Consider the following 27,891-nt stretch of genomic DNA (forward strand, 5'->3'; position numbering starts at 1 on the left):
TTTTATTGTGTATTTTTTGTTTTAAAAAAACATAATAAACTTGTATTTTCATTGTGTTTTTTTTTTGTTTTTATGATTTTTTTATTAATTATAAATGCAAGCTTATCTTTTTTAAGTAATCAAATTAATTGTGATATAATTTACCGTTTTTAATAGTGCTCAATATCTTTTTCAATTCAAATTAAATTAATTGGCACAAGTTACCATTTATAAAGATAATCAAATTAATTATTATAAGAATTATCTTCATTAATCGTAATCAAATCAATTCATGATATTATTTTTATTACAGATAAAAAGAGTAATTTATGTCATTATTAACTCAAATTTAAATAAAAAAAAGGTAATTTGTGTAACAATTAATTTGATTACCATTACAAAAGGTGATATGCATCATCATTAATATAATTTGTATTAAAATTAATTCAAGTAAACAAATAACTTAATTATGCAATTAATTTTTAGTGAAAAAATATTCAACATAAATGTGTGAAAATACAATTTCCTTGTGTAATTTTTTTGCACCCCTTTTTTATTCATTGAAAATGTGTTTCCATTTTTATTTTGGGGACTGAAAAACAAATATATACAATGTGATTCCATTGTATATGTATACAACAGAATCACAATTCCATTTTAATAAGAGAGTACAATAATTATATAATAATGAAATCATGATTTTATTATACATTTTATTCAATAGAATCACAATTCTCTCAGACGGATAATTCTAAAATAAATAAATTAGCTCCTTAATAAAGACCAAGAATAATTTACATTGGTCACTAGTAACACCCTTTGATGTGATATATGTCATGCTTATTTACTTACCTTTTTTTTAATATCAAGCTAGAAGGTGAAAACTTCTAGTTCTAGTTTTATTCCTTCTATTTCTCTTTATCAATTATTATTTATACCATAATTAATTAAGAAATATAATTAAGCTATGTTCGACAAAATTAATTAAAAAATTAATTAATAACTGCAATATTACTTTATTAAATTAGAAGTGTTCATTAAAACTAATTATTGAAATAGCTGAAAATATAAAATAACAAAAAAATATTAAAATTATGATTTACTTAAAAAAATAACAAACAAAATAAATTAAGAATAAAAGTAAAAAAATTAAAAACTAACATTTTAAAAAACATTCCTTCAAATAGTATTTAAAAAATATCAAAAATTATTAAAAAAATATTTACGGAACCGTCAAAATTATTTGTAATTTTCAATATATCATTTATTTCTTTTATTCATTACTTTGACATTTCTAATGGTATTATTCCTGTCCTTTTTAATAAAGGTATATTAAAAAAAAAATTATTAGATTCAACTCAAGAAAAAAGAAATCAAGGAATTGTATAGGAGTGAACATAAAAGAATGCACCTCCCTGCTACCAAGTACTAACAGTTACTTTTTCTTTGTTCTTGTGAGTATATCACCACTTTAAAACATCATGTATAACACCAATTTCATACTCTTTATTTTCAGTACACTACACATTATAAACACTTAACTTATTTCTGTATTTTTGGATTGGAAAAACTGGCAAGAGGGGGTATTCTCCCACAAACAAATACAGAAGTTAATTGCAACTACGTACTTTGTACTAAACTAATCTTCCATTGAAGTTTCGATGAAACCATACCATCCATTGAAGTTTATATTAAAGTACAAGGGGTGGTTGTGCAGTCCTAAAGAAAACCTTCAACCCCACGTCCTGCTCTTACATCTCTATATATAGTAACTGCTTCTTCCATTATATTAGCTTGGGCCAACAATTCTGCTCTTTTTTTACCAGAAGGATGAGTAGAGAGATAATCCCCAATGGCAGAATTACCACCAGTGATTTTTCCCAGCTTCTCATACACTTTGGGTGCCACCCGCGGATCATAGCCAGCTGATGCAATTAACAGCAGCCCAATGTAATCAGCTTCTATTTCCATCCTGTGAATAAATTGGGTTGTCTTAGAAAATTTGTAGCCCAAAATAGCTTGCATTAAAAGATATATTACTATTGTTAATGCCTCCATAATTAGCATTGCATCCCAAAAGGTTTTTACAATTACAATAATCTGAAGTTTCAATATGTTCAATATGTAAATCTACCGAGAAGAACAAACACATGCAGCTTGAAATCCAAAATAGGTTCGAAATCCATCAAAATTATAATGCAAATTCAAAATAGGTTCGAAATCCATCAAAATTACTTTTGATATGATTGTCATTATACAATATTCTAGAGAGCAGATATAGCTCTGAGAGCATACAACTGATATAAGCATTGCCCTCCTCTAAATGAATTACGATCAATAAACAAGAATTATCACTAGGACACTAACGGTAACCTACTTTGTTTAATGACATGTTTTCTTTATAAAATAAACATTACCAGAGTTTTCTTTTTATCCTAAAAGTTTTACCACGATGGGAATCCTATATGGCTATATATAAACGTGGAATTAATGCATTCAAGAATTGTGTACTAAGTTATGTGATGAGGCCTATATTGGGCACTCAGACCATCTATTTATCACTCACTCATTTACTAAAGCCATTCGTGCGTTAGTGCATGTAGATGTTAACTGTTAAGCATTGGATATACCATATAGTTTTGCTTTCTAATGCCTTCACAAGTTCACAAAAGATAGCCCAGTGAATGCTCTGTTTTTTTTCTTTTTTTAATTAGTCTCCAGAGTCCAAACTATTTGAAATCATCGCAGTCATCTGGATTTTATAGATACTTACACAAATCCCATGTAGGTTGTTCACAAAATCAATCATATGTTCTTATAATCTATTGTGATTAGGAAGCTAAAAGGATAATTATTGATCATACAAGTACAAGTGCAACTGCAACGAATATCAACTCTGCCACTCAACATGTATCCATCAACTGGATTCATCTTACCACGGTACAGAAACCATACATCTGGACACGACATATTGAAGTTACGGTATAAAAATAGTAAGCATGCAGTTTGCATATAGATTCGAATTGGTAATTAGACATGAATAGGTTTTTTTTTTATATTATTATTATTATTATTACCTCTTCTCTTGTAATGCAATAGAATCTCTAATTATTTATAGAAAATTAATATCAAGCTCAAATAATGTTTCGCATGTAAGAAAAATGTAAGTATTCAAGGTCTGACAGTCAAATTGAAGGAAAATTGTGATAAGCTACTGGTTCTGTTTGGTCTAAAAAAGCAATTTATTTGGAAATCCAACAAATCAGCAGCATTGCTCCACAACTCAACATATTTAAAAAAGTCATGACAAATATTATCCTTCTATGAATTTCTATGAAATGAATCTATTGCAATTAAAGACCATACAGAAAATTAATCGGTAAGAAAGAGTGACAGTGAATAAAGCATACCGCCTGGAGAAAGGTAGGCGCAAGAAAAGGGATGACATTGTGTGGACAATATCAGGTGTAACAAATTGATAAAGTATCAACTGTAGAATAGTAAACCACAAGTTCTTGGTAATCCCCTCAGCACCATGTCTTGCAACAGCATGCCCAACCTAACTCACAAGAAAATCCGTATAAACTAACATGTTCGCGTATCATTTGTGCAAAACAAAAAATTAGCAAGGTGCAAGCTTTAGGTCTCTTAATATTAAATTAAACCAAGCACAAGTATAATACCTCATGTCCAATAATAGTTGCTATCTCTGCATCACTTTTAAAATGCTCTAACAAACCAGTGAACACAACTATCTTCCCACCAGGTAAGCAGAAGGCATTAACAACAGGCTCATTTACCACCAAAATCTCCCAATTTAACCCATCCAAATGTGATGTTGCAGCTTGTGACCCTCTTTCCTGACCCTTTTTCCGGCTCTGCTGAATCCATTTATCGTCAAGAATCTCATCCTCCTTGGCCCAATTCCCTTCAATCTTCTCTTCACTCCCAGCCAATGCATTCAATGTCTCCCTTCCATCCCCTTCAACCAGCATAGCATGCTCTGATGCATACCCCAAATCACTCCACACTTGTTCCTCCTTCCTCAACCCTCTCTGCAATGCATCAATTATATCCTTGGCAATCATTGTCACTCTCACACTCTCAGGATGTATAGGAGGCAATATCTTCCCCTTAAAACCAGTCTTGATTTGTTCAAACTCGCTCTCCCCAAGCTTCCTCTCCATGGCTTTCGACAACAGAATCAAATGGGTTCGCTTTGTGTAAGGAACTGTTTCTATGTTACCAAAATACACAGTGATTAAAACCCCTGAACCAACCATCACAACAATGAAAACATGCCTAGGATTCTCAAACCAATGCCATGGCCCTCTTGGCTTGAAATGACGCACATTGCGAGGGTCAACATAGTAAAATCTCTTAGCCCCAAAAAGAACCGAATTGTGAAAGTTCCTGTTAACTCCAACAACACCCCGTGTGCCTAATCTCTGAGAAGTTGAACAAAAAGAAGAGAACCCATTAAAGCTAGCTACTTTAGAACCTGAATCCAAATACCCAGATGAGCAAATCCTCGCACCACGCTGAAAAATTGGATTTTGAGGGGTAACCCTTGAAGCCAATCTACGAAAATGATCAAGAGCGAGCTTTCCCCTTCTGTACCACCCCATGATCTTGAAAACACCAAATCCAAACGACAAAAACAAAAACAAAAAAGTGGGAAGTTTGAAGTTTAAGAGCAATTCAAAATTCAGGGTCTGTGGTGAATCGAAGCCTCAAGATTATAGATTAATGAGTGTGGCAAAACGCAGAAGGTTGACGAAGGCGTGAGAACATGCTACCGTTAAGAAATCGAAAAATCTGGATAGATAAACAGAACACAGAAATACACGGCCAACGACCATGGGGTTTTTTTTCTTTTAATTTCATTTAGGGTTCATTTTGAATTATTATAAAAAAAGAGAGAATAAATCGTGTTATAACCTTTGACTTGAAAATTATAACTGATATTATTAATTTTATTTTTTTATGACTTTAATTAATTTTACAAAAATAACACTTTTAAGTTGTAGGTCATATTTTATTACGACTTTTTAAAGTCGTTTATATATTTTTTTAATTTTTTTATAGAGGTTGTAAATATTTATGACTTTTTTTCGTGTATATTTTTCTAAATTGTAAATAATTTATTAATTTACTTATTTAATAAATAAATATTTTTAATTTTAGTTTAGCTTTATTTTATATTTTATATTTTTTCATATAATTTTATTTAATATATTTTTAAAAAAATTAAATGATTTTATTTAAATTTTTCTTAATTTTAGGTATGTTATATTGCTTAATATATTTTTAATATTTAATTTTTTTAATATTTTCTATATTTTTATTATATTTTATTTAATATATTTTTATATTTATTATTTTCCATATATTTTACTAATGTTAAAATATACTTAAATTAAAAAAATAATATTAACTTATAACTTATCAAGGATTATTATTTATTTTATAAATTAAAAAATAATACAAAACACTTAAATTTAAATAAAAATATTAAAATGTATTTTATTCAACAAAAATTTTAAAATAATTTATTATTAATATTAATTTATAATTTATCAAATATTATGAATTTTTTAATATATTTAACAATTTTTTTAAAACTAACGTTAAAACAAAAAAAAAATCAGCATAATCTATTTAAAAAAAATAAAGAAGTCGCATAACCTTCCAAGACTTTGAAGTCGGGTAAAAGGCTACGACTTCTATTTCAAATAAAAAATAATAACGCATAAAATAATTATATCTCAACTTACAGTTTCATAAAAAAAACAGAAATCATGTAAATTATGTTAAAATGTTTTATTACTAATATTAAAAATAGTATTAACTTATAATTTATCAAATAATTAAAAAATATTTACAATTTTAAATAAATATACGAAAAACAAAAAAAATAGAAATTGTATATGAATTTATAATTTCTATAAAAAAAATTAAAAAAAGTGTAAAGGACTTTAAAATCGTAAAAAAAAACAATTATTACGACTTAAGTTAAAAAAAAAAAGTCGAAACATTGTTTACAATTTTCAACTTAGAAATCCTAATAAATGTTACCACTTATTTTGTTTTTGGTAATAATTCAAAACCCACGCTCGAATAGTAATTAAAAAAAATGTCCCATTTGATCGTTTCGCCGAAATACGCTTGTGTAAAAGAAAAGAAAGACAACTAGATTAGGTGTGATTATAAATTGATTCACTCTGAGCTGATGGAAAAAACCAATGCAAAAAAAAATACTGAAGTTATTTATTGCATCCAATCAAATTTTGGATTTTATTTTAAAAATCAATTCAGACCGAATTTACATGTATGAATATATTTTTATTCATATATTTAAAATATCACTCCTTTTTATTTTTATTTACTATTTATTTGAGTTAATAAATATTCTATTATTAGTTATATAATGATATATAAATAAAATATTTGATATTTGATATTTGAAATTATTTGTTATTATATATCTTATATTTTATTTAATATTTTTTTAAAAAAATAAAAAGTAGGATTAAAACCAAAAATTAATTCAACTCAAATCATTTTAAATTAGACGGGATCCAATTAAAAAAGTAAATTAAACCAACCGGATAATAAATTAATAAAAATAAAATAATTAAATCTAAATTAATTTTTCTTTTCAGAATTGATTGGATCCAATCAGCCAACACCAAAAAAAAAAAAAACACAAAAACACATTATGAGAACAAATCATGGAAAACCAAATAACACCTTATTCTCAAGTATGAAATAAGTAATATGTAATAAAAATAGAAAAAGAGCAAGTTGATGAGAGGAATAATGTAATAAAAATAAAAGAGTTATTTATATTCCTCTTTTATGCAATATGTGAATATTACATGGCTTTCTTTTTTATGTTAAAATATACGATTTAGTCCATTTAATTTAACATTGTTAAAGTAATTTACACTCCCTTTCCTTGTGTGAGAGATACAAATATTACATTAACATTCCTTTCTATTTTAAACTATAAATTAAATTACATTTTTCTCTTTAAAAGATGCAATATTACGTTGTCCCTCCTCTTGTATGTTAAAATATATAATTTAGAATTTAGTCTATTTGATTTAATATCGCTAAAGAATACATTATGATTTGCTTAAGGAGCTTCAGTGGTGGCATGTTCAATATATATGTGTTAACAAGGATACAATAGTATCTAATGATAAATGGATGATCATTTCGGGCATAGATTTGTTTTTTTTATTTTTTTTGTCATCCATTTCGGGCATGGGTACATTATTGCTATCCATTATAACTTTGTATTAGTCCATTTATCCAAACTACATAGTTCAACTTGGACATTTTTCTCCTTAGGGGTTGATCTTCATCTCCTTCGTATCACTATTTTCTTATTAATGTCAATTTTGTCCAACTATCAAATGTGGAATTTAGAAAAATTATTCAGCGTATTTGTTTTTTTTTTTATCATGTGATTCACTAATTTTTTTTAACAAATATACCCTCTTATAGGTTTTATTTAAGGGATGAGATTTTGCTACCTCCTGTTGCACTGTAATGACACATATACTACATTGAAGAAGCTCATTCACGGGAAAATTCATTATGCCTATACAGTATTTCAACATTTTGTTTATAACTAAGAATAATAATAATAGTTAATTATATGAGAAAACTAAATCCAATACTCTATGCAAAATGTTCTCTTACATGGGATAGGTTTTAGGTTAACTCATTTATCATTTTATTTTCTCCTTCTACCTCGCTCATAACGCTCTTTTGATCATATTATGTTATGGTGGGCTGAAATTTATTAAAATTCATACAATTTTTTTATTCTTACTTATTATTTAATTTTCATACCTAATTTAATGATTTTTAATAAATTTTAACCAATAATTAAAAATGTACTAAAAAAGTAATTAATAAGTATGTACTATCAATACAAGTTTTCATATTATCAATTTGTCAGTAGAAAAATATCATATATGAATTGTTAATTTTTATAACTATTATCTTAAAAATCATACTAACAATAATTTTTAATTGATTAACAATATATAACAATAATTTTTATTATAAAAATTAACAAACTTAATATTCATAAGAGTTTATTCTTAGATGATAGTGTAAAAAACTTTTATATTATCAATACATATACCATTTTCTCTAAAATTAAGACATGCATTAGAGTATACTACTAGAATTTCTCCTTTCATAACATTAACTTAAATTTAACATAACTCCCACAAAGCATGAAAACCACCAAGTCACAAAGCAACTGACTTTGGCCTTACACATCTCATGTCCCTACTTTCGGCATAGAATACTACTACTACTAAGTTTCACCTTTCACGGCTATATGTAAAAGGTGTATTGCTATGTGTGATTAAGTTAATTGCATAACATTATTACAGCCAAAAACTAAGAACAGAGCCTAGAACCAAACTCATGAACCATTTCTGAGGGGATAGTTGGTATGAAGAAGAAGGAGTCTCGCACAGATTATACCCATACCATGTGCCATTGGGGATGGAGGTGTTGAAATCAAAAGTAATAGGCTCTGAGTTGTAGCCATAGATTTTCACACTCTCAGGCTCCCAACCTTCCTCTGCCCCAGATCTATATAGGTACACATAGCAAATTGGAGATGCACAAGCACCATCTATCTGAAATGTATCTGAAGAACACTGCTCAAATGTCCTTGAAATTGGATCATCCAGTCTTGGTTCATATACCTGATAAATAATAATAATAATAATGAAAATGTTTCAAGTTGGTCCAAATTAAGCTTCCTTTACTAGTAAATGTAGAAAAATACTACTGTGTTTTTTAAAAGTTCAATCATCAAGTTGGTCCAAATTAAGCACTTTTATTTTTAAATAAGCTAAAAATCAGTAAATCGACTCTTTCTAATTCAAATTAATTTACAAACATGAGTTTTTAAGTCATCCAGCTATTTATTAATGTTTTAGTCAAATGCAAAAATCCAACAAAAAACAAAAAGTCAAATTCAAAATGTAATCAACCACAGAAACATTCTAAACTGGTTATTTTTTCATAAACATAAGTAGTTACAAATAAACTATCGATACGATAATCAAGAAACTTTGACCATTATACCTTGCAGTTTAGACTATATATTGCCCATAGTTTACGAATCCAATTAACACAAGAAACGAATGATGAATATCTCTGAATATTTTATTTCATAGCACAATATAGATTAATTAACTTTTCATTAGAAATGAGAAGCCTCTAGTACTTTGTTAATTATAGCACTTAACAAAAGGCTTTTTTTTCTGCCATTCTAAACACATGTACTTTTGAGCTCTAAGAAGTGATATCAGTACTTAATTTACACTTTACAACAGTTGACTATATATGGACGTATTTGTTCAGTTTATTTAGACAAAAAAAAATTATTTTTGTCAATTTAAGACGCATATGTGATAACAAAACAAGTAGTTGTAAAACTAATGAAAAACAAGTAAATAATAATATCGTAAAAAAATATTATAATAATAATAATAATGACAAAACAAACCTACCTCCACACAAAAACAAATAAATAAATAAACTAGCTGCAAGTAACATTTGAAGCCCCTAAAAATACTGAATATTCATGACCAAGATTCTCCAGTCGAGTTCAATTTTAATTAGCTATTTGTTTATAACTCTTCTAGAAACAAAATATTCATCAATATTTCCTTCAAAATTAAATCTTGAACCCGTTAAATACACGCCACAATAAGTAACTAAATAAATCTAGAAATTGATTGAAGGAAAAAGGCAAAACCTGGTTGCCATTAGCATCCCCAAACGTGATACCGATCTTATCCGTTGTGAACTTAGGCGATGAACAACTCGTAGATATAACTACCAGGTAAGAACAGTTCGCTGCAGTCTTCATCTATTAAACACACACAAAACAAAACAAAACAAAAAAAGTATTATTTAGCTTTCATATTATGCACGAAACAACACCAAAAGAAAAAAAAAAGTTTAATTTATTAAAAAAAAAAAACATATTTTAGTACCTGAATATATCCAACAGAGAAAGATTCAGCAGCATGAGGTTGCACTGAAGCTGATTTGGACTCCGATACTGAAAGGGTCAGTGCAGAGGCAAAGCAGAACAAAAATAGAACAAACTTTATCATTTTTTTTTTCCTTCAGAAACTTAAACCCCAAAATGAAAACTTAGAAGATTAGAGTGAGTAATCTGAACTCTGAATATTATAGTCAAAGTTCAATGGCTCTTTGTTCTGCTTTGGATAACACTGTTAAGTCACCACTATGGTATTTATATGCATCACGGCACCGCATAAACGGCAAAAGGCAAAAACGTCGTCGTCGAGTCAAGGAAGGGTAAATGCGACATTACGACTCGCGTACTACCTTGTCCACGTCGTTCCGTGTTTATTTTACTGGCTGTACATTTTCCGTGCGTTGCACGAGTTTGAATTTTTAAATTGAAGTATCTAAGGACAACGTTAAAAAAACAATACGGGACCACGAGATTTCTTAATTAAAATGAAAAAGTTTCAGATTAGTTTTATTTTATTTTTTAGTTTCTCTTCTTATTATTTATTCATCGTAGTAATAAAAACGTGCAACGAAAAAAGGTTTTGTCGAGTCCATGCAAATTATATTATGAGGAATGCTGGCAACTCTCTGCCACTCTTTTTTTTCTAATTCTTATTAAATAAGAAGTGAAATTTATTAAAAATTAGTGATTTTATATCATGAAATTATAAGACACAAAAGACTTGTTAACATTAATATAATAAGAAACAAATTAAACCAATGACATGCAAGATAAATTCAACCTGAAAACAACGTAAAAGACCGAAAAATTAACTCTGTCAACACATTGACAATATTAAGAATAATAAAAAAAATATTAAGAATAATAAAAAAAACAAAATCTAACATGTACTAACCCCAGTTGCTTTCTGCTAACTTCAGTTGCTTTCTCAAATTCACCGGGGAGTGATAGCAAACTCTCTCTGTATGTACCAAAACATATTATCTCCATCTCATATGCACGAAATGCTTAACCAGCTTACCTTTGTAATTAACCAAGGGGAGATACAACAAGAATATGTCTAGTTTTTTGTCTTTGTATATGGATTTTTGACACCCCTTATATTATTTTAATATATATTATTTACCTTTGCTGATAAAATCAACATGGCAGTAAACTACATTAAATACACTTGATATGAAAATAACTACATTAGCAAAGGTTTTATAAGGAAGAAATGGTGAGGAAGAAAAAGTATGAGAGGTAGAGGGATCAATGTGAGCACACACCCACTAGTGAGGAAAAAAACCAAAATGCTCCCTTTAATATTTATCACACTGAGCGTGGTGGAGAAGTTACATACCATGGCCCTGGTCAGGTGTTTTATAACAGTTTGGAAATTTCCTGTTTTGATTTTATTTTGAGCAGTGTTTTATAACACTTAAGTGTGTTTTGTATTACAGCTAGTTATGCACCCCATTATCAACCTTTGAAGACACAAGATGGGTCTTCATTGGTGCCTTAGAACTCTTGAAGAGGTTGTTATTCATGTTCTTTCTTTATCATTTTCAATTCAGGCTTCTAGGCTGGAAGGTTTAACTGGTGTTTAGGTTGGTAAATCTCTAAATCCTATTGATATAACACTCATTGATGGTTTTTCAATTAAGGTAGAGACTGCTACTACAATTGAGAAATAAGATTATAAAATACATTCATTTATGCTTGTGAGTTTGTCATGATTCAATTTGAAATATAACAAGCTAGATTCTAAAACCATCTGTCTTTTACCTTATTCTACTTAGTAATGTATTACAGGAAATGAGAAACTGGTTGTTGTTGGTATTAGAGTGTCTCATTGGATAACCTATCATGGCTTAGCACTTAATGTCACAACAAATTTGTGTCTATTTAAATGGATCGTCCCGTGTGGAATACATGGTCACGGTCATCAAGTAGGAAGCATTAAGGGGTTGGTGAGAGAAGGCAAGCTATGTATTAATCATGGAACAGATTTGCATCATTTGGATGATGCTAGTCTTATTCATATTACATATAAGTCCTTGATTGAAGAGTTCTCACAAGCATTTCAGCTTGAGTACTGTTACAAAAATATTTCTGCCGCCATGTTGTATGAAAGAAAACATTGCTCTCTCACCAAATAGACACATCAAAGTTGTCTTTGTTTGATATATATATATATATATATATATATATATATATATATATATATATAGCAATCGCTTGTCTATTCACTTTTTCCAGATAAATGGCATAGAAAATATCACCAGTCTTGCAATAGAAACACACTTTTGTACTTATGTTCCAGATTATCGAATTATGGCTCTTGTATCTTGATAATGATGATTGGTTTTATCTAGGTTTATTTTAAGCAAGTATATCTTTGCTAATTTCTGAAAAATTTATCATTGTATAGACACTTTTCTTGGCTATAGTACAAATTTAACAAATACTGAAATTTATCAGTCAAGACATAATTACTTTTATTGTTTGTGACTACTTGCATAACATCTTTTATTCTTCAATCTACTTTAAAAAAGTTGTGCAAAGGTTCAAATAACCTTCCTTGGCTTTTATGTATGTTGAAGCATCAAGGCTCTTCACAATCATTGATCCTGATGGATAATTCACCCAAAATATTATCAAGATTCTATCTACCCTTTCTATCTGTCACAACCATTCAACACAAGGGGATCGAATTACATCTCACAAATATAACCTTAGAGATGACAAGAGTTTTCATTTTTCAATAGCCTTAACCATTTATTTGAAACTAGTAGATCGCAAAACATAAAGGAATTCTATTCTCATGGAATTATGTATTCTTTATGCTTTTTGATAGTTGATTAAAATTTCCAAAACGAAAGAAATGATGTCACAAGCCACTTTTTTCCCCACTTCAAATACTCACAATTTCTTGCACCTTTTCTTCCTCTATTTTTTTTTTTGTAACTCATTCAACTAGGAATTCTTTTCTGCTTTTTATTCTTCTTCACAAAGACTTCTTTAGAAATCTTAACTTTTGGTGGAGTTCTAATAATTCAAAGCACCCCTAATTCCCATTTAAAGTTTTCTAGTTCTAATAGCTCCTTCATTGGTAGTTTTTCCACAGATTCACAGGTGACACTTAAATAAACAAGTGAACCTTTATTTCACAAATATTGCTCTCCAAAATGTAGAGTTCAAGCAAGTTTTCAGCTAGTGAAATTAGACTTTAATACGTCTCTGAATCTCAAACTTAATCTACTAGACAGAAAGATTTACGAACGAATCCAAACAAAGAGAAGAATAGAAGTAAATCAACAACATTCAAAATCAAATCAAATATCAAACAAACGAAATAATGTGGAAAAGCAAACAAGAAAAGAAGAAGAAAAAATGATCCAGTGCAATGCGATGGATGGTTAAGAGAGAGAGAGAGAGAGACCTTGGTGTCCTCGTCAATGGCGGAATTGAGATCGGAGAGAAAATCGAAGTAGAGGAGTGACAACTCCAAATCCCAAACCAATGAATTTGTGAGAGAGGTAGGTAGAGTGAGGACTGAGGAGCCACGACGTAAATTAGGTTTTAGAAATTAGGTTTTTCAAATTATAACAAATACTTACTCAACTCCAAATCGGCACCTTTTCTTCCTCTATAATTCTGGGGCGGGTCGGGGTTGGGGTCGGGGCATATATCAATAATCCCATACCCACCTCCGCCCCCATTTTGGGTTATCGAGGAAAATCCGAATCCGACCACAAACCCGGTCAACACGGTTTTTATCCGTCAAAGTCGGGGAGAATTCAATTTAGTTCCCACGGGATAAGATTCCACTGCCATGCCTAACTAGGGATCAGAAATAAGAGAAAGTCATGACTTACACACGCATTAGAAATGCACTTGAGATCCCACTGGTAACCTCAACAAAATTTGTATGATCTAATCGTCAGCAAGGGTAAGAGGGTGAGTATTCATCTTTTCTGTTAAACCGCTCAACAATGGAATCAATCTATTTTTTGGGCACACAACGTGCAAGATCAAAGTGAGTATATGCATATAGTTAGTAAACAAAGATACAAATAGGAAAAATCTTCAAGGCATAACAAGGAAAAACTATATTATTCAAATTTTAAATACTAATGTATTTTATCAAGTTAAAGATATTTCCTTCCGATAAATTAAATCTCAAAAACACGTCGAAAAATCTCAAAATGAATATATTTAATATTTATAATCTTAATCAATCCTAAAAATTTTATTGTAATCTTAATATCATATCACGAAATTTAAAAGATTGATCAAAATAGTAATAATCTTAAAAAAATAGTTTATTTAAAAATGATATATTCAATTTAAAATAGTTAAAAATATTGCATATCAAGATTTAAAATTTAATCAAAATAAAAAGATAATTACAAGCCCATGTTGTTCTGACTATACATATTATGAAAAAAAAATCAATGGATGAGGTATCAAGAACACACATACACATATTGACAAACACACACATGAGAAGGCCTATCAACATCAATATAAGAAACAAATTAAACCAATAACATGCGAGACAAATTCAAATATAACAACAAATAAAACCTGAAAACGAATTAACTGTCAACATATGAACAATATTAAGAATAATAAAATTAAAAGATAAAGATGTTAAACACCATGTGCTTACTCCAACAAGTATCTGTTAACAAAGTTTCATTACTAAAAAAAGTTTTTTTTATGACGCACCTTCGACGACGATTGTGACATAATCGTCGTAGTAGGCTATGTGGTGGCATTTACGTAAATATGCTACTTCTCCAACGAAGATGGTTTTTAAAAATTATCTTTAAATGAAATCTACAACAACGTTTACCTATAAGACCGTCTTAGTAGGCTAGACAGTGGCATTTTTGCAATTAAGTGGAAGTTATTTAAGACGGTTTTTCTGTAAAAACCGTCTTAGAAATCGTGAGATACAAAGATGGTTTTATATATATAACGCCGTTAACTTTACATATATAATCTAATTAGGACATTGTCTTGTCGTGCGCTCACGGTAAGATTGTCGAAATCCCTTTCTCTCTCAGTTGTCCAATTTTTGTTGTTAGCACAAAATTCTTCATTCAGGCGTTGATTGTGTGTTGTTTTCCACCAAAGGAACCCCTGTCACACCACCTTAACCTCAGTCTCACATGTTGGCCTCACTCTCGCACCACCATGACCTCAGCTTTGTGTCCTTCAGTTGTCGCGATCTGCAAGTGTTTGTGAATGTGTTCGTGAAGGTAAGCTTCCATTTTTCTTTGCTTAATTGGTCTTGAAGAAGTTAGTTGCTTAAGGCTTGACTTAACTTAAAAAAATTTACGTACACATGTGGTTTAGGGTTGAACAAATGGAACAACAACAAATATCTGACTTTTGATGTAAAACAAACAAAATCCTATACTTGGCATTTGAACTTTAACAAATGGAACTGCTTTTTGCTTTCAAAACGCATAATAAAAACCCCTTTGTAACTTTGAGATTATGGGTCACATTGACATGATAGGTGACATGGTTTCTGTGATGGGAATTACATGGCACTCAATAATAGATATGTTGCCTCACACACACGTTTGATTATTGTCGTTTAAAGAAAATTGATTTGCTTCCTTTTCAGTATGAGCATCAATATCTGCCATGGAGTTAGTGTTGATGGTAAGAGTCAGTGTTGGGAACCCTAGAACAACATGATAACAAAATGCTTTTGTTCATATTGAATGACAACAAAGGTGTTCACAAAGGAGAATAGTTTATACTTTATTATTAGGCATAAATTAGGAATATAAAATCCTAGAATTAAGGAAAGGGATTGTGAAATCTCAAGTCACGGATTTAGCATTTCAGAAATACTAACTTGAATGTTGCCTTTCCCCAGAAATCATGATGTTTATGTATGGAACTTAACCATCTTACTAATTAACCAATTACTATAATCGTTCATAGGTACTTTGACTCCCATGTTGTTCCATGCAAATACCATTTCGTCATCGTAGTATCTTGCAAGACTAATTGAACTGTGGAGTTGTAGGCAACTCTATAAACCTTTGTCCCTCTATTAGTCCTCAAATTTGTTGGTTTTTCTGTTCCTATCAAGTCATAAACCACTGGAGGCTTCCCAGGAAAATGATCAGTCAAAACTCCACCTATGTTGAACAAATGTGCTTGGAGGAGACAAACTTTAGGCATAACAAGAGGTCACATTATTTATGGCTTTTATCCCCTTTCACCTCTGAAGGAAGAACAATCTCACTCTCACTACTCACCTTGAGTAGCTTTTGGCATGCTTTCTTCTTACGGTTTATAGACTTTCTGTCCATAAAAAGTTCAGATGCCTCAGCACATGTGTCTTGGAACCTTATCTCACCAATCCCATTAGGAAGCATGGATGGTCTCATGACAACAAGAAACAACATATAATCGATAACAATTTGCTTGCTTCTCTAAAATTTGGAGTACCCGTACTACTACCCACATCTTCTTCTCCAGCTGAGACACAATTGTAACATCAATCAGTCGCTATGTGCCATAGAAGAATACTTTGATCAAATTCTCCCGTTAAACTCCACCCTAATTGTGTGGAACATTTAAATCTTTCCAACACATTGTTGCCCCTATGATAGAAAAATCTTTTGATTTCATCTTCCACCTTCTCCTCATCATTGACCTATTTTGTCATGTTGACCTCGATGGAAGGATGGAAGTTTTGCGATGTGGAGTATTAGTCTTACTTTGCACTGAGTGATCTGTGGGAGTCTTTTAAGGAGTGGAGTGTGTACGAAGCTGGAGTGCCTTTGGTGCTTGATCAAAGTGATTATGTTGTTCAGTATTATGTTCCGTCTTTGTCGGCTATTCAACTCTATGCTCACTCTGCTGAGAAGTCAAGTGCAAAGCCAAGGTATTGTCATTTCATGTGCTTAATAAGAATTTTGGTAACTTTAAGACAATACTAACCACTGGAAATATGGTAGAATTTTCTATGGATGCAGCTCTTTTAGTCTCGCTAACAACTAACAACTAACATTTACTGATAAAAAAAAATATGTGTAATCAATTGATATACCAGTTGTTAAACCTTTTACTCTTATACAGAGGCTAAGGGGACATTTGGTTTGAGTAAATGTTTTCTATTTTTATTTCTTATTTTCACTTTCAAAGTTTTAAGATTTAGAAAATTTGTTTGGTTCTAACTTTCTGTTTTCTATTTTCAAAAAATGAAAATTTGAAAATGTATTCAGTTTTACTATTTTCTTTTTAAGTTTGTGATTTGGCTATAAAAATTTGCAGAAGCTTTCTATAATAGTTTTGTTAAAAAATTTGTTGCTTCTCAAGTACTGCATGGTTCACGTGGCTGAACTAAATCAAGAGTAAGATTGATCTTGCCTCCAAGATGTCAAATGGCCTTTTCCATATAGAGTGTAAATGCAGAGTGTGCATATCTAGGAAGCAAATTAATGGTGATGCAACATTTATTCAGTTGCTTTCATAACTTTCTTTTGATTTTGAATCAAAATCAACTTAGCCAACAAGGGAAGCTAAAAGATACCATGTTCATCCCTGTCGATAATACTTATCTCTCCCCACAGTTAAGCCTCTTCAACCCATCCTTGCCACATAGACCATAGGTGTTGTCAGCTTCACCCTCAACCTTTCCCACTGTTAGAAATTCTGTAGTCATCAATTGTAGGAAAAATGGTGTTCAAAAACACACATTGCGGAATAAAAGGATCTATTTTGTATTTAAATTATATTATAAACAGATGACATATTAAAAATGTACATGTTGATGAGCTCTTGAAGCATAAAAATTCTTCAATAGTGTGAAGACTCTACGTGTATCCACACCGAGATTGACTTCTATTCGTTAACAACTTTGACAAGTGAAAAAAATAAGAATAGAGAAGTGATATTGAGATTCTTTCAACGTGTAGCCCAAGGCTCTATTTATAGCACGCCAAGGATACCAAATTTTTGATCAAATCAAAATCATTATTAATAGTATCTTTTTTTAAGCTATATTATTTCTTGTTACCTTTTATTGCTAACCATTTAGCAATTAAAATTGAAATAATAATTGACCAAGTCAAACTTGTATCTAGCCGCCTTTTCAACCCAAATTCCAAATACAAAATCATACATGTTTGTTTCTTTTCTTTCACCAAATCTTTCATATTATTTATATTTTCAGTACTAGAAAAAATATAATAATATTCCACCTTTTTGAAATCAATTAATCATTTGATCATATTAAATTCTCTAATTTAATTAATCATCAAATATTAAAATAATTTCTTTAACAGAGATTAGAACACTCATTTGTGTGTGATCCCGTAGGTTCAATACTAAGCTGGTAATATATTAATCAAATTAATATACTAATCAAGGTAGGTGCCTAGAAACACTCCTTAACGTCCATATAGCATAAAATAGCATTTTACTTTCAAGAACCATTAGAAGAGTAGTGTAATAATTTCTTCCATCTTTACAGCTCTGGGTTAACTCTAGAGTATAGTATTACTGTCAAACCCTTTTGAGTTAACTCATAATGACTTAAGAAACACATTTCTTCTTTCATTTAATTTTCCTGGTCAGGATATAATTTTATTCATAGAACTCAAACTCATTACCAAGAGTTGATGGATTCCTTCTTGATTAATCATTAATTCTAAAGGTATTTAATCATATCCAATATCCATTCAACAAGTGTTCTAAAGCATTAGGTGTCCAGAATCAAAATACAACAAATAACCTGTTAATTACTATGACAATCTCAGGTCAAAGAAAGCTATTATACCTCTTCTTGAGAATTTTCTATTGACAGTTTATGGTAAATTTTAACCATTAGAAAATTTCAATTGAGTCAGTTTAATGATCACATCAACATGTGACTCATCTATATATGCAAATTAATAAATGAGATCTATTAATATTTATCCAATAAATACTATCAGATATATATTAATCTATCTGTATTATTGATATCATATTAACAATAATCCTATGATCAAGAACGGTTTAGATTAAAATTAGAACAAACTTGTTTCTCATTATCATACTCTCTATTATAATAACAAGTCTTTAATTTTAACCAAGGACATTATCAAATGAATCATTTAATCAAATAGTGAAATATGACAATGAAAATAAAATAATACTTTATTATTAAAATTAGAATTGATTACATGATGACTTAGATCATGGACATACAAATTTATTCCCAACAATCAACACCCACATCACAAGATATATGTGTTATTAACATGCTCCTGCAAAAAAAAAAAAGAAAAAAGGAAAGAGAATTAGAGATGGCACTAGATACGTTTCAATGTTATTACAAGTTTGCCACCACGTTTTCACCAAAAATAGAAAACAACATTTTTTTTTTCTTTCAGATTTGATCTTATTTTTTGAAACATTTTCAAAGGAAATGTTTCCTAAATTTCAACCAAACATATTTTCAGTTATATTTTGTATTTTCTTTGAAAATGAAAATAGAAAACGATGAAAGTAAATGGCCTTTGGCATTGACTCATTAATTATGTCACATGACTTCCTTTTTCCCTTCTACACCGATGTTTCTTAACTCTTGATGGTGAATTTTTTTCTTGAATATCATTGTTTTCATGATGTGTGTTTGTTAGTTTTCTATAACCTAACTAAATTGAATTAGCCTCAATTTCCTTCAGAGGATTGTTGTAGAACTAAATTGTACTCATATTTCCTATTTTTTGTTTGAGCTTTAGGTCATGTTGCATCAGTGGACCAAAATGATTTTACCCCCCTCTACACCACATTGACCCTAGTTGTGCTCTTCCTGAGAAAAACATTGAATGGAAGTTGAAACAGGGCACAATATCTAGCTTAAAAAGAAATCATAATGAGTGTTGAAAGTAGATATTACATTAAGCAATAAGCATTACATATAGAATAATCAGCAACCATTTCCTAGTTCTTATTATCAACCATATAAAAAGTAGTGAAATTGCTTGATTATTGGTCTTAGTCGTACAGTGAAAGAAATACACTAATTGACAAAAAAAAGAACATGCCAGACCTAAATTGCAGGATATTAAAGGAAAAGTTTGCATAAATATCCAATTTGCTGTCTAAGGTTAAGAAGCATCAGTATATGGAAGGTGAATGAGAAGAATTGGAGCCCAAAGAGATACAATGACATACTTTGGATCCACAAAATCATCACATTTTTCTTCAATATTATCTCCTACTAATTTGTTAGAAAGAACACCTAGTGAGATTGTTGCAAACCAATCTGATAGCATGTAGGAGAACGATAGTGTGATTCTGAGCCAGCATTTTGTGAACTGCTATCTCTTGTTCCCCAAAATGATTAGGATGTTTTGGAAGATGAGGCTTGACAAAACCATGAAACGAAGCTCCCACTTTTCCCAAAGATTCCGCACATTGGTTGCAAAAATCTACATCATAACTTTGTTCTTTGTGAAGGCCATACTGCTAAAAACTGAAAATTGGAAAAATAACACAAGAAAGAAAAAATTAGTAGTTAAAACTTTCAGTTTGTTGCATACATATGCCGAATGAAAAGAAAATTTGTGACTTAGACAAAAAACTGTAGTCTTACTTGTAACCAGCATCCTGTATAGATTTTTTTGTCTTATATCTTCCAACTGTATATGTGGTTCAAGTATTTAACAACTACTAATTAATATTTAAGAGAAAGCTATTTCACGAAATTGATATAATTAAGAGTAGTACAAGTATGTTGATAGAGGAGGGATATATATATCATTATCATATATACGATGATCTTATCTCAACTCTCTTTATTAGACATTTAGGCATTGTAAGCTTATGAACTATGATATTAAATGTTATTTTCTACTAGCAGTTTTGATATACTCCTAATAAGAAAAAATGTAGGGCAGTAAGATTGGTGATTTTTTTTGTTTATAGCAAGTCTATTTTTCACGAGAAAAAATTATATTTGAATTGAATATGATCATTATGAACAATAAAATTCTCCATCCAAGTATTTAACACAACCACGTTTCAGAATTTGAACCCAAAACCACATCTAATTAAACTGAAATAATTTCACTTCAATTAATTTACATACTTGTTCGTAGTAAAATTGGTAATTTGTGAGAACCAAATTAATAGTGTTTCAATTTGTGTGCCTCATTTACTCTCCAATCTTTAACAAATGGTTTTGCTTGTAGGTACAACTTTTTGACTCAAACTAACAAAGTCAAGTCTTTTTTTTTACAACCGGTGTACTTCCAGTCCATAGTTCTACACACCATAGCACTCCCGTATTGGCACTCCTTGCTTTTGTTAATGATCATTTTTCGAGGTATGTATTTCTTTGTCTCACGGGTTATTACATGTTTATTCATATATAACTATTGTTTTATATAACCATTTATGCATATTATGAGCAAATCTTAATTTCTCGTTTGGGATTGAATACAATGATTAATACAAACAGTTTGCATTAATATATGTATTCAATCTTGAATTGTTTGTTTAAATCGTTTGGAAAGACTAATTTTGTATAGTAAGTTCATACTCATACCTTACAATAACATATGTTCAAATATTTATTTTTCACACCCGAGGTAAAAACTTTATTGGTAAATTATTTATAAGTATTTTTATAAGTATTCATTAATCATTTAGACTATCCAACTTGATGAGTCATCCAAATCTAATTCACCTGAATTTTTTCATAAAAAAAATATAATGTAACATTGGAGGACCAATTAACAAGAAATGAGAACTCAAAATAAGTTATTTAAATTATATTAATTGAAGATGCTCTTGTGTATAACATAATACTCCCAACATCTTTATTTATAAGACATATTCAACAAATTTGAAAAACATTGAAATTATAAACAAGTTTAATGTTAATAATTAAATTAACTAACTTTTTTAGTAAATAAAAATTACTCAACTATGTCTTATAATTAGAGACAAGAGAGTATGTTGCTTATTAATTTAATATGTATATATACAAAACATTTAATTATTTAAGGCGTATAGCAAAGTAGTAATATTATTTAATCTCATCCTTTTTTTTGCTAAAAAATCAATTTTCGTATTTTCTAATAAAAAATATATTTATTATTTTTTCATATTATTTTTTATTAATTAAAAGAACACATACCGTAATATATATTTTACTTATTTTTAATGAACTTGAATAATGCAAGAATACAAGTTCTAAAAATAATATGCAGTGGTCATTTTTCTAGCTTTATGAAACTTATTATAAGAAAAGGGCAGTTAATGTTCATAGCAGGAAGAAAGGAAAACATTTGCCGGAACACGCAAAGAAATAGAAGAAAAGAGATCTCAGCCCTTAAAAAATTTAATGCCACGTGTCAAATGTATAAGAAAAGAAATGAAAATGTCCATATATCTAAGGAATGGAGAGGAGTTGGACTTGTTTTATATTGTAATTCAATTAGAAATCACCATTTGATTTATTATACGATAATTTATTTTAAAATTTAATAAATTTATCATATTAGAATTAAATGATTGTATAAAATTATTTATATTATTAATGTATAATCATTTTTCTCATAGTAATTAAACCAAAAAAAATATTAAAACTTCCTTGAGAAGCCACCACAAAACTTAACTGAGAAGTCACTTTTTGCTAATGGTGAATATCAAGTTTTTTTTTAAAAAAAAAAAGCTTAATAAGGTCTTGAAGAAGATGTAGAGGACACGAGTATGGTTAATTTGAAAATGAAAGACACTTGATGTGTAAGAGAAAGAAGATAGTAGAGTATTGATGCTCTAATTAGTAATTTTTTTGTAATTTCAAGTATTACTTGGTTGAAAGTAAAAAATTAATGTCTTTAGATATTGAAATATAATTCACATTTTCCAGCATATGTTTTTCTTCTACACTCACAAACCAAGAATCAAACCTGGGCAACATATTTAAGGAATAAGGCTATTTGTCAATTATGTCATCACATCATATTAGCTTATTAGTAATTATTGATGAGTGCATGAAATAACTTTTTTTAAAGAAGAATGAAATAACTTTTAGTAATTAGTGAAATATTATATTTGATTAGGGTTGATTTATTGGATAAATAATTAGATTTTCTAAGTTGGACTAGATTTTGAATTTTGATTATAAGAATATCTCTTGCTATCATGACCCCTTGAACATTATTGGTCAAGCTTCACAACTGTCCTATAAGACATTTTTATGATGTGACAAATTATTGAACTGCCAAGGTGGTTGTTACTTGCTGCTGCTTGAAGGGATGAACTAAAAATGTCATTGTTTTTTTCTTAAAGATTAAAATTGAAATTTACAAAAATTTGAAGAATAAAAATATAATTAATTTTATTTTTATTAATAAAAAATGAGTAAATATAAATAAAAGTATTAATAAAATTCTCTTAGATCAATAACAGTTATACATGGTAAGTAAGATTAATTTTTCTGGAAAATATCCATAATTTCTTGCCCAAATTAAAAAAAAAATAGAAGTATTGACCACTTGACTAAAAAGCTCTATTTGTTGGCAAGTTCCCTCTACCCTTGCTCGACTCTCCCCTATTGCTAATTGGTGCTTCTTTCAGTTTTTACTTCCATTTTGTGGTTCTCTCCCGTAAATGGGTTTTAGACTGCTTTTGTTGCTACATAGATGAGTGTTCTTGTGCTGACTTACCCAGCGGGCTTTGCATATTTTTGTTTTTGGGTTTTCCCATTTATGATGGGCTTTTGTTTCATGTCAGTTTGATTATGTCATGATTATCAAGGAAAAAAAATTAAGGTGGCGTTTAATTTAATTTTTTATTTTTTATTTTCTAAAAATAATTTTTATTTTCAAGTTTTCAATTTTAAAAAATATGCTTATTTTAATTTATAAAGTAAATATTTATCATTATGATAATATAGATAACAAGGTCATCCAAGCATTTGTCTTAAGTAGAATGCAAGTATAAATATACATCACAATAAAATAATTATGTTATATTTTAACATTTTAATAATTAATTGGTAAGAGAATTAAATGATTAGAAGTGAAAATAGAAGGTGTAGAGATATAGATTGGCATACATATGCACATATTAGACTAATTTGATTATAAAATATTAATATATAATTTTGTAACTTAGAAATCTAAAACATTATTTAAAAAATTATAATTATTATTTTTTTAAATTTCTATAAAAAAAAATTGACATTAGGTCCCTAAATACTTAGACACTGCCTTATTTATTATGTTGACATTGCTTTTTTCTTCTTCAATAAAGATTAAAAAGCAAAAAGGTTGATTTATTTTTTTCAACTTTACTCCAATTTTTTAAAATATTGTCAGAGAAAATATTTTTTAAATTTTAACTAAATATATTCAGTCTTATTTTCTATTTTCTTTGAAAATAAAATAAAAAACATTCTAACCAAGCGTCACCAAGTATTTTTCTTTTTATGTTTTTATATTTTAATTTAATGAGTCAATCCACTAAATCAATGAATTGAATCGGATTGACATCTTGAGTAATAATGAGCTGGCCTATATTGATAGTTATACAGAAAATGACTCTGGACACTTCTTAAGTGTGATCATCTTGAGGGAGATAAAAAGAAAATAAATGTATGATTTAATTGGTAATGTAATATGATAAGAAAAAAAATTAAAAATGTTAATAAGATATTTGTAAGTTTGTAAAAAAATATTATTATATCATCGTCCCAATTATACTTATGATACATTTGATGTAAAGAAAAAATACTACTAGCTAGTACTATTACAATGAAGAATGTGATTATGCAACATTCATTGCCGCTACAATAATATTTTGTTGCGACCATTTTCTTTCATTTTAATTCAAACTGTGGTATGTAGTTTGCATTGATAACAACTTGTTCCTCAAAGCAATGCTCTCACTAATTCTACATTTCTTATCTCACACGGAATTTTAACATTTTATTTTACGATCAAAAAATGATTTGTGGTGATTTTACCCACCTTATTAAACCTTTTTTATAACTACATTTTTTCTGACATAGCTTCTTTCCTGAACTATCTAAACATTCAAGTTTACCACTATAAATAAGCCGGGAAAGCTTTGAATATTGAAGCATAACTTAGGGAATACAAGGGAGAAAGAAAGAAAAAAATTAAGAAATGTAAAAAGATACTAAGTAAAAAAAAATGGAGAGGTAAGAGTACAAATAAGTTTCACAGCTATATGTAAAAGCAGTTATGGTACATCACTAGGTTAGATTAGTGGTAAAAGAAAAGAGTAATTTGTACAAATTCTTGTATTAATTCAAACTTCTTTACTAGTTTAACTACCTGATTTGTTAACCAAAGTCTCAACAACAAATGAAACCATTTTTGAGCCTATTACTTTCTTTTTATTATCATTAAAATGACCAAGGTAGTTAAAAAGAAATTTTGTGAGGCACCAATTATACCCAATCCACCACCTTCCCCTGAGTGGGATGAGTTTGAAATTCGTAGTAGGTAATATGTTCATCATGTCATAGATTTGCACTCTTTCAGGCTTCCAACCATCCATTGCACCATAGCTATACAGCTCCACAAAACAAATCGAAGATACGCATGCACCATTTAACTGAAATATATCTCGAGAACACTGCTCAATTGTCCTTGGACGTGGAACAATCAGTTTTTCTTCATATACCTGATAATCAATATTGATTATTTTTTTTCAAGTTAATAATATCGATCCAAACTAAGCTTCCTTTAATTAGTAAACATAGAAAAATAAAAGTTCAATAATCAGCTTGCTATAAAAATAATAATCAGCTCAATTTCGACCAAGGGTTTGTTTTAATTCTTCTATAAACTATTGGTTAATTAGTTACCAAGCCTTTTCTGCCCAGGTAGCCATTGATCTAAACAAAAATATAGATGCAATTTATGAACTTTTGAGCAATAAGAAGCGATAGAAGTACGTATCTCTGTTCAGTTTACTTACTTTTTTCAATTCAATTTTTTAAAAAATAAGTTTTTATAACCAAGCAAACAAAACTAATGTACCAATGCAATAAATAATAATAATTTAACAAAATGTGCTCCACCAAAGTAAAAAAAGCAAATAAAGAAAGAAAATTCAGCTCGAAATAAACATATAGTGAACAAAAACAATATTGAATACCCATGATTCTTGAGCTCAATTTCGATCAAGGGTTTGCTTATAATTCTTCAATAAACAATGTATTTATCTCAATGTACATTTCGTTCATGACTTAATTAATCTTCTTGGAACCCCTTAAACATGGTTGCACCACAAGCAAGAAAGAAAGAACGAAAATCTTGAAATTCATTTGAAGGAGGACAAAGCAAAACTAACCTGGTTGCGAAGAGGATCCCCAAAGCGAATAATGATGTCCCCCATTGTGAAATTGGGCGATGAACAACTTGCACCTATGACCACTTGGTAAGTACATGATGAGTCGTTCAATGCCTTCTTCCTCTAATATTGGAGTACACAGAGAATAAAAATAAATTAACTTTTTGATCGACCTTCATATTTTACATACACAAAAAGAAAAAGGGTTGTCACGAAAATGAGATAGCACTAGCTAGTACCTCATCAATGTAGCCATAGGAGTTGTACTCAGTTTCAGCATCGCAACGTTCGAGAGAATTTGAGACTGAATGGGTCGTCAGTTCCGATGCAATACATAACAAGAGAAGAAGAAGAACCTGCAGCTTCATCGCCATCGTTTTCTTTTTCAGAATCTTCAACCGAAAATTTTCTCAATGACTCTTGTGTTCTGAATTTCAAAAAGAGAACTTGTTTGTGCCTTTATATGTACCCCCGCATATGGTTGACACTCTATCTATTGGCCGTTTCATAAAATTGTTAGTAGTTAAATTGTGGTATTTTCAGAATTTTTTTAAAAAAATTACAGTATTTTAGAACAAAATATGTACAACGGTAGAAAATTCACATTCTAAATAAATATAGATATAAGAATTTAGGTAATTTATTTGGAGTCATTATATAAAATAAAATAAATTAAATTGTCCCAAAAATATTTGGTAATTTTTACTTTATAAAATGCACAACAACCTGATGATAGAAAATATGATGAGATACAGTTTAGGGTAAATAATTAAATTTATCCCTAAAAATATGATGTAGTGACAAATTGATCTTTGAATGTGAAAAATATAAATTTATTAGTTCTTGAATGTCTACAAAGTGCAACAAATTACTTATGTCGTTTAATTTGTGAGATCATTTTATTATTAAGTTATAATTTTCAAAGACCAATTTGACAATAAATTATATTTTTTGAGAATCAATTTGACGTTAAATAAAAAATTTTAGGAACCAATTTGTTATTAAATTATATGCAAGACTAATTTGTTATATTTTTTGCATATTTAGAAGCTAATTTAAATTTTTTTTATCTTTCATAAATTAATTTGTCGTCGTCTCACACTTTCAAACATAAATTTCACTATTTACTTTAGTTTAATAGAAATTATTTTTCATTTTTTTCTTATTAAGCTTTTGAGAAAATATATAAATATTATTTTGAGAAAATATAAATATTATTTTCAGTTAACTTCTATATATCATTTTTTTATAAAAATTTATGCGATGAAAGAAATGGAGAAAAAAAAATGGAGATGATGCAATCCTACCCCCAAGGGCATTGGATAGAAGACTCCAAAAAGATTAGGTCAAAGATGAAAAAGAAGGTCCTAGCGTTCTCATGAGCCTTAGGGTAGATTTCGGACCCATGAACTAAGTATGAGTCAACTTATCTTTGTACATATTAGATTAAGATTTCATTAATTTTGGGCCTTGTACTTAGGGCTCCATAATGTAGGTAGGGTACCCTAGAA

At 29.3% G+C, this 27,891-nt stretch overlaps 3 protein-coding genes across 3 annotated transcripts; all 3 read right to left on the reverse strand.

Annotated features, from left to right (window-relative positions):
* Positions 1 to 1,398: 1,398 nt before the first annotated feature.
* On the reverse strand, positions 1,399 to 4,861 carry LOC114368618. The gene is made up of 3 exons (XM_028325835.1): positions 3,663 to 4,861; positions 3,390 to 3,538; positions 1,399 to 1,951 (listed from the first exon to the last, which is right to left on the reverse strand). The coding sequence occupies exons 1-3, from the start codon at positions 4,605 to 4,607 to the stop codon at positions 1,699 to 1,701; spliced, it is 1,347 nt and encodes a 448-aa protein (XP_028181636.1). The 5' UTR covers positions 4,608 to 4,861; the 3' UTR covers positions 1,399 to 1,698.
* A 3,308-nt stretch (positions 4,862 to 8,169) lies between these two features.
* Positions 8,170 to 10,267, reverse strand: LOC114368952 (embryo-specific protein ATS3B-like). The gene is made up of 3 exons (XM_028326255.1): positions 10,023 to 10,267; positions 9,782 to 9,895; positions 8,170 to 8,720 (listed from the first exon to the last, which is right to left on the reverse strand). Exons 1-3 carry the CDS (start codon positions 10,143 to 10,145, stop codon positions 8,394 to 8,396), a joined length of 564 nt encoding a protein of 187 aa, XP_028182056.1. The 5' UTR covers positions 10,146 to 10,267; the 3' UTR covers positions 8,170 to 8,393.
* A 7,342-nt stretch (positions 10,268 to 17,609) lies between these two features.
* On the reverse strand, positions 17,610 to 26,754 carry LOC114368419 (embryo-specific protein ATS3-like). Its single transcript, XM_028325701.1, has 4 exons — positions 26,620 to 26,754; positions 26,381 to 26,503; positions 25,576 to 25,708; positions 17,610 to 17,707 (listed from the first exon to the last, which is right to left on the reverse strand). The coding sequence occupies exons 1-4, from the start codon at positions 26,752 to 26,754 to the stop codon at positions 17,610 to 17,612; spliced, it is 489 nt and encodes a 162-aa protein (XP_028181502.1).
* Positions 26,755 to 27,891: the final 1,137 nt, after the last annotated feature.

This window comes from Glycine soja, chromosome 9 (assembly GCF_004193775.1).
Source record: "Glycine soja cultivar W05 chromosome 9, ASM419377v2, whole genome shotgun sequence".
Classification (NCBI taxonomy): Eukaryota; Viridiplantae; Streptophyta; class Magnoliopsida; order Fabales; family Fabaceae; genus Glycine; species Glycine soja.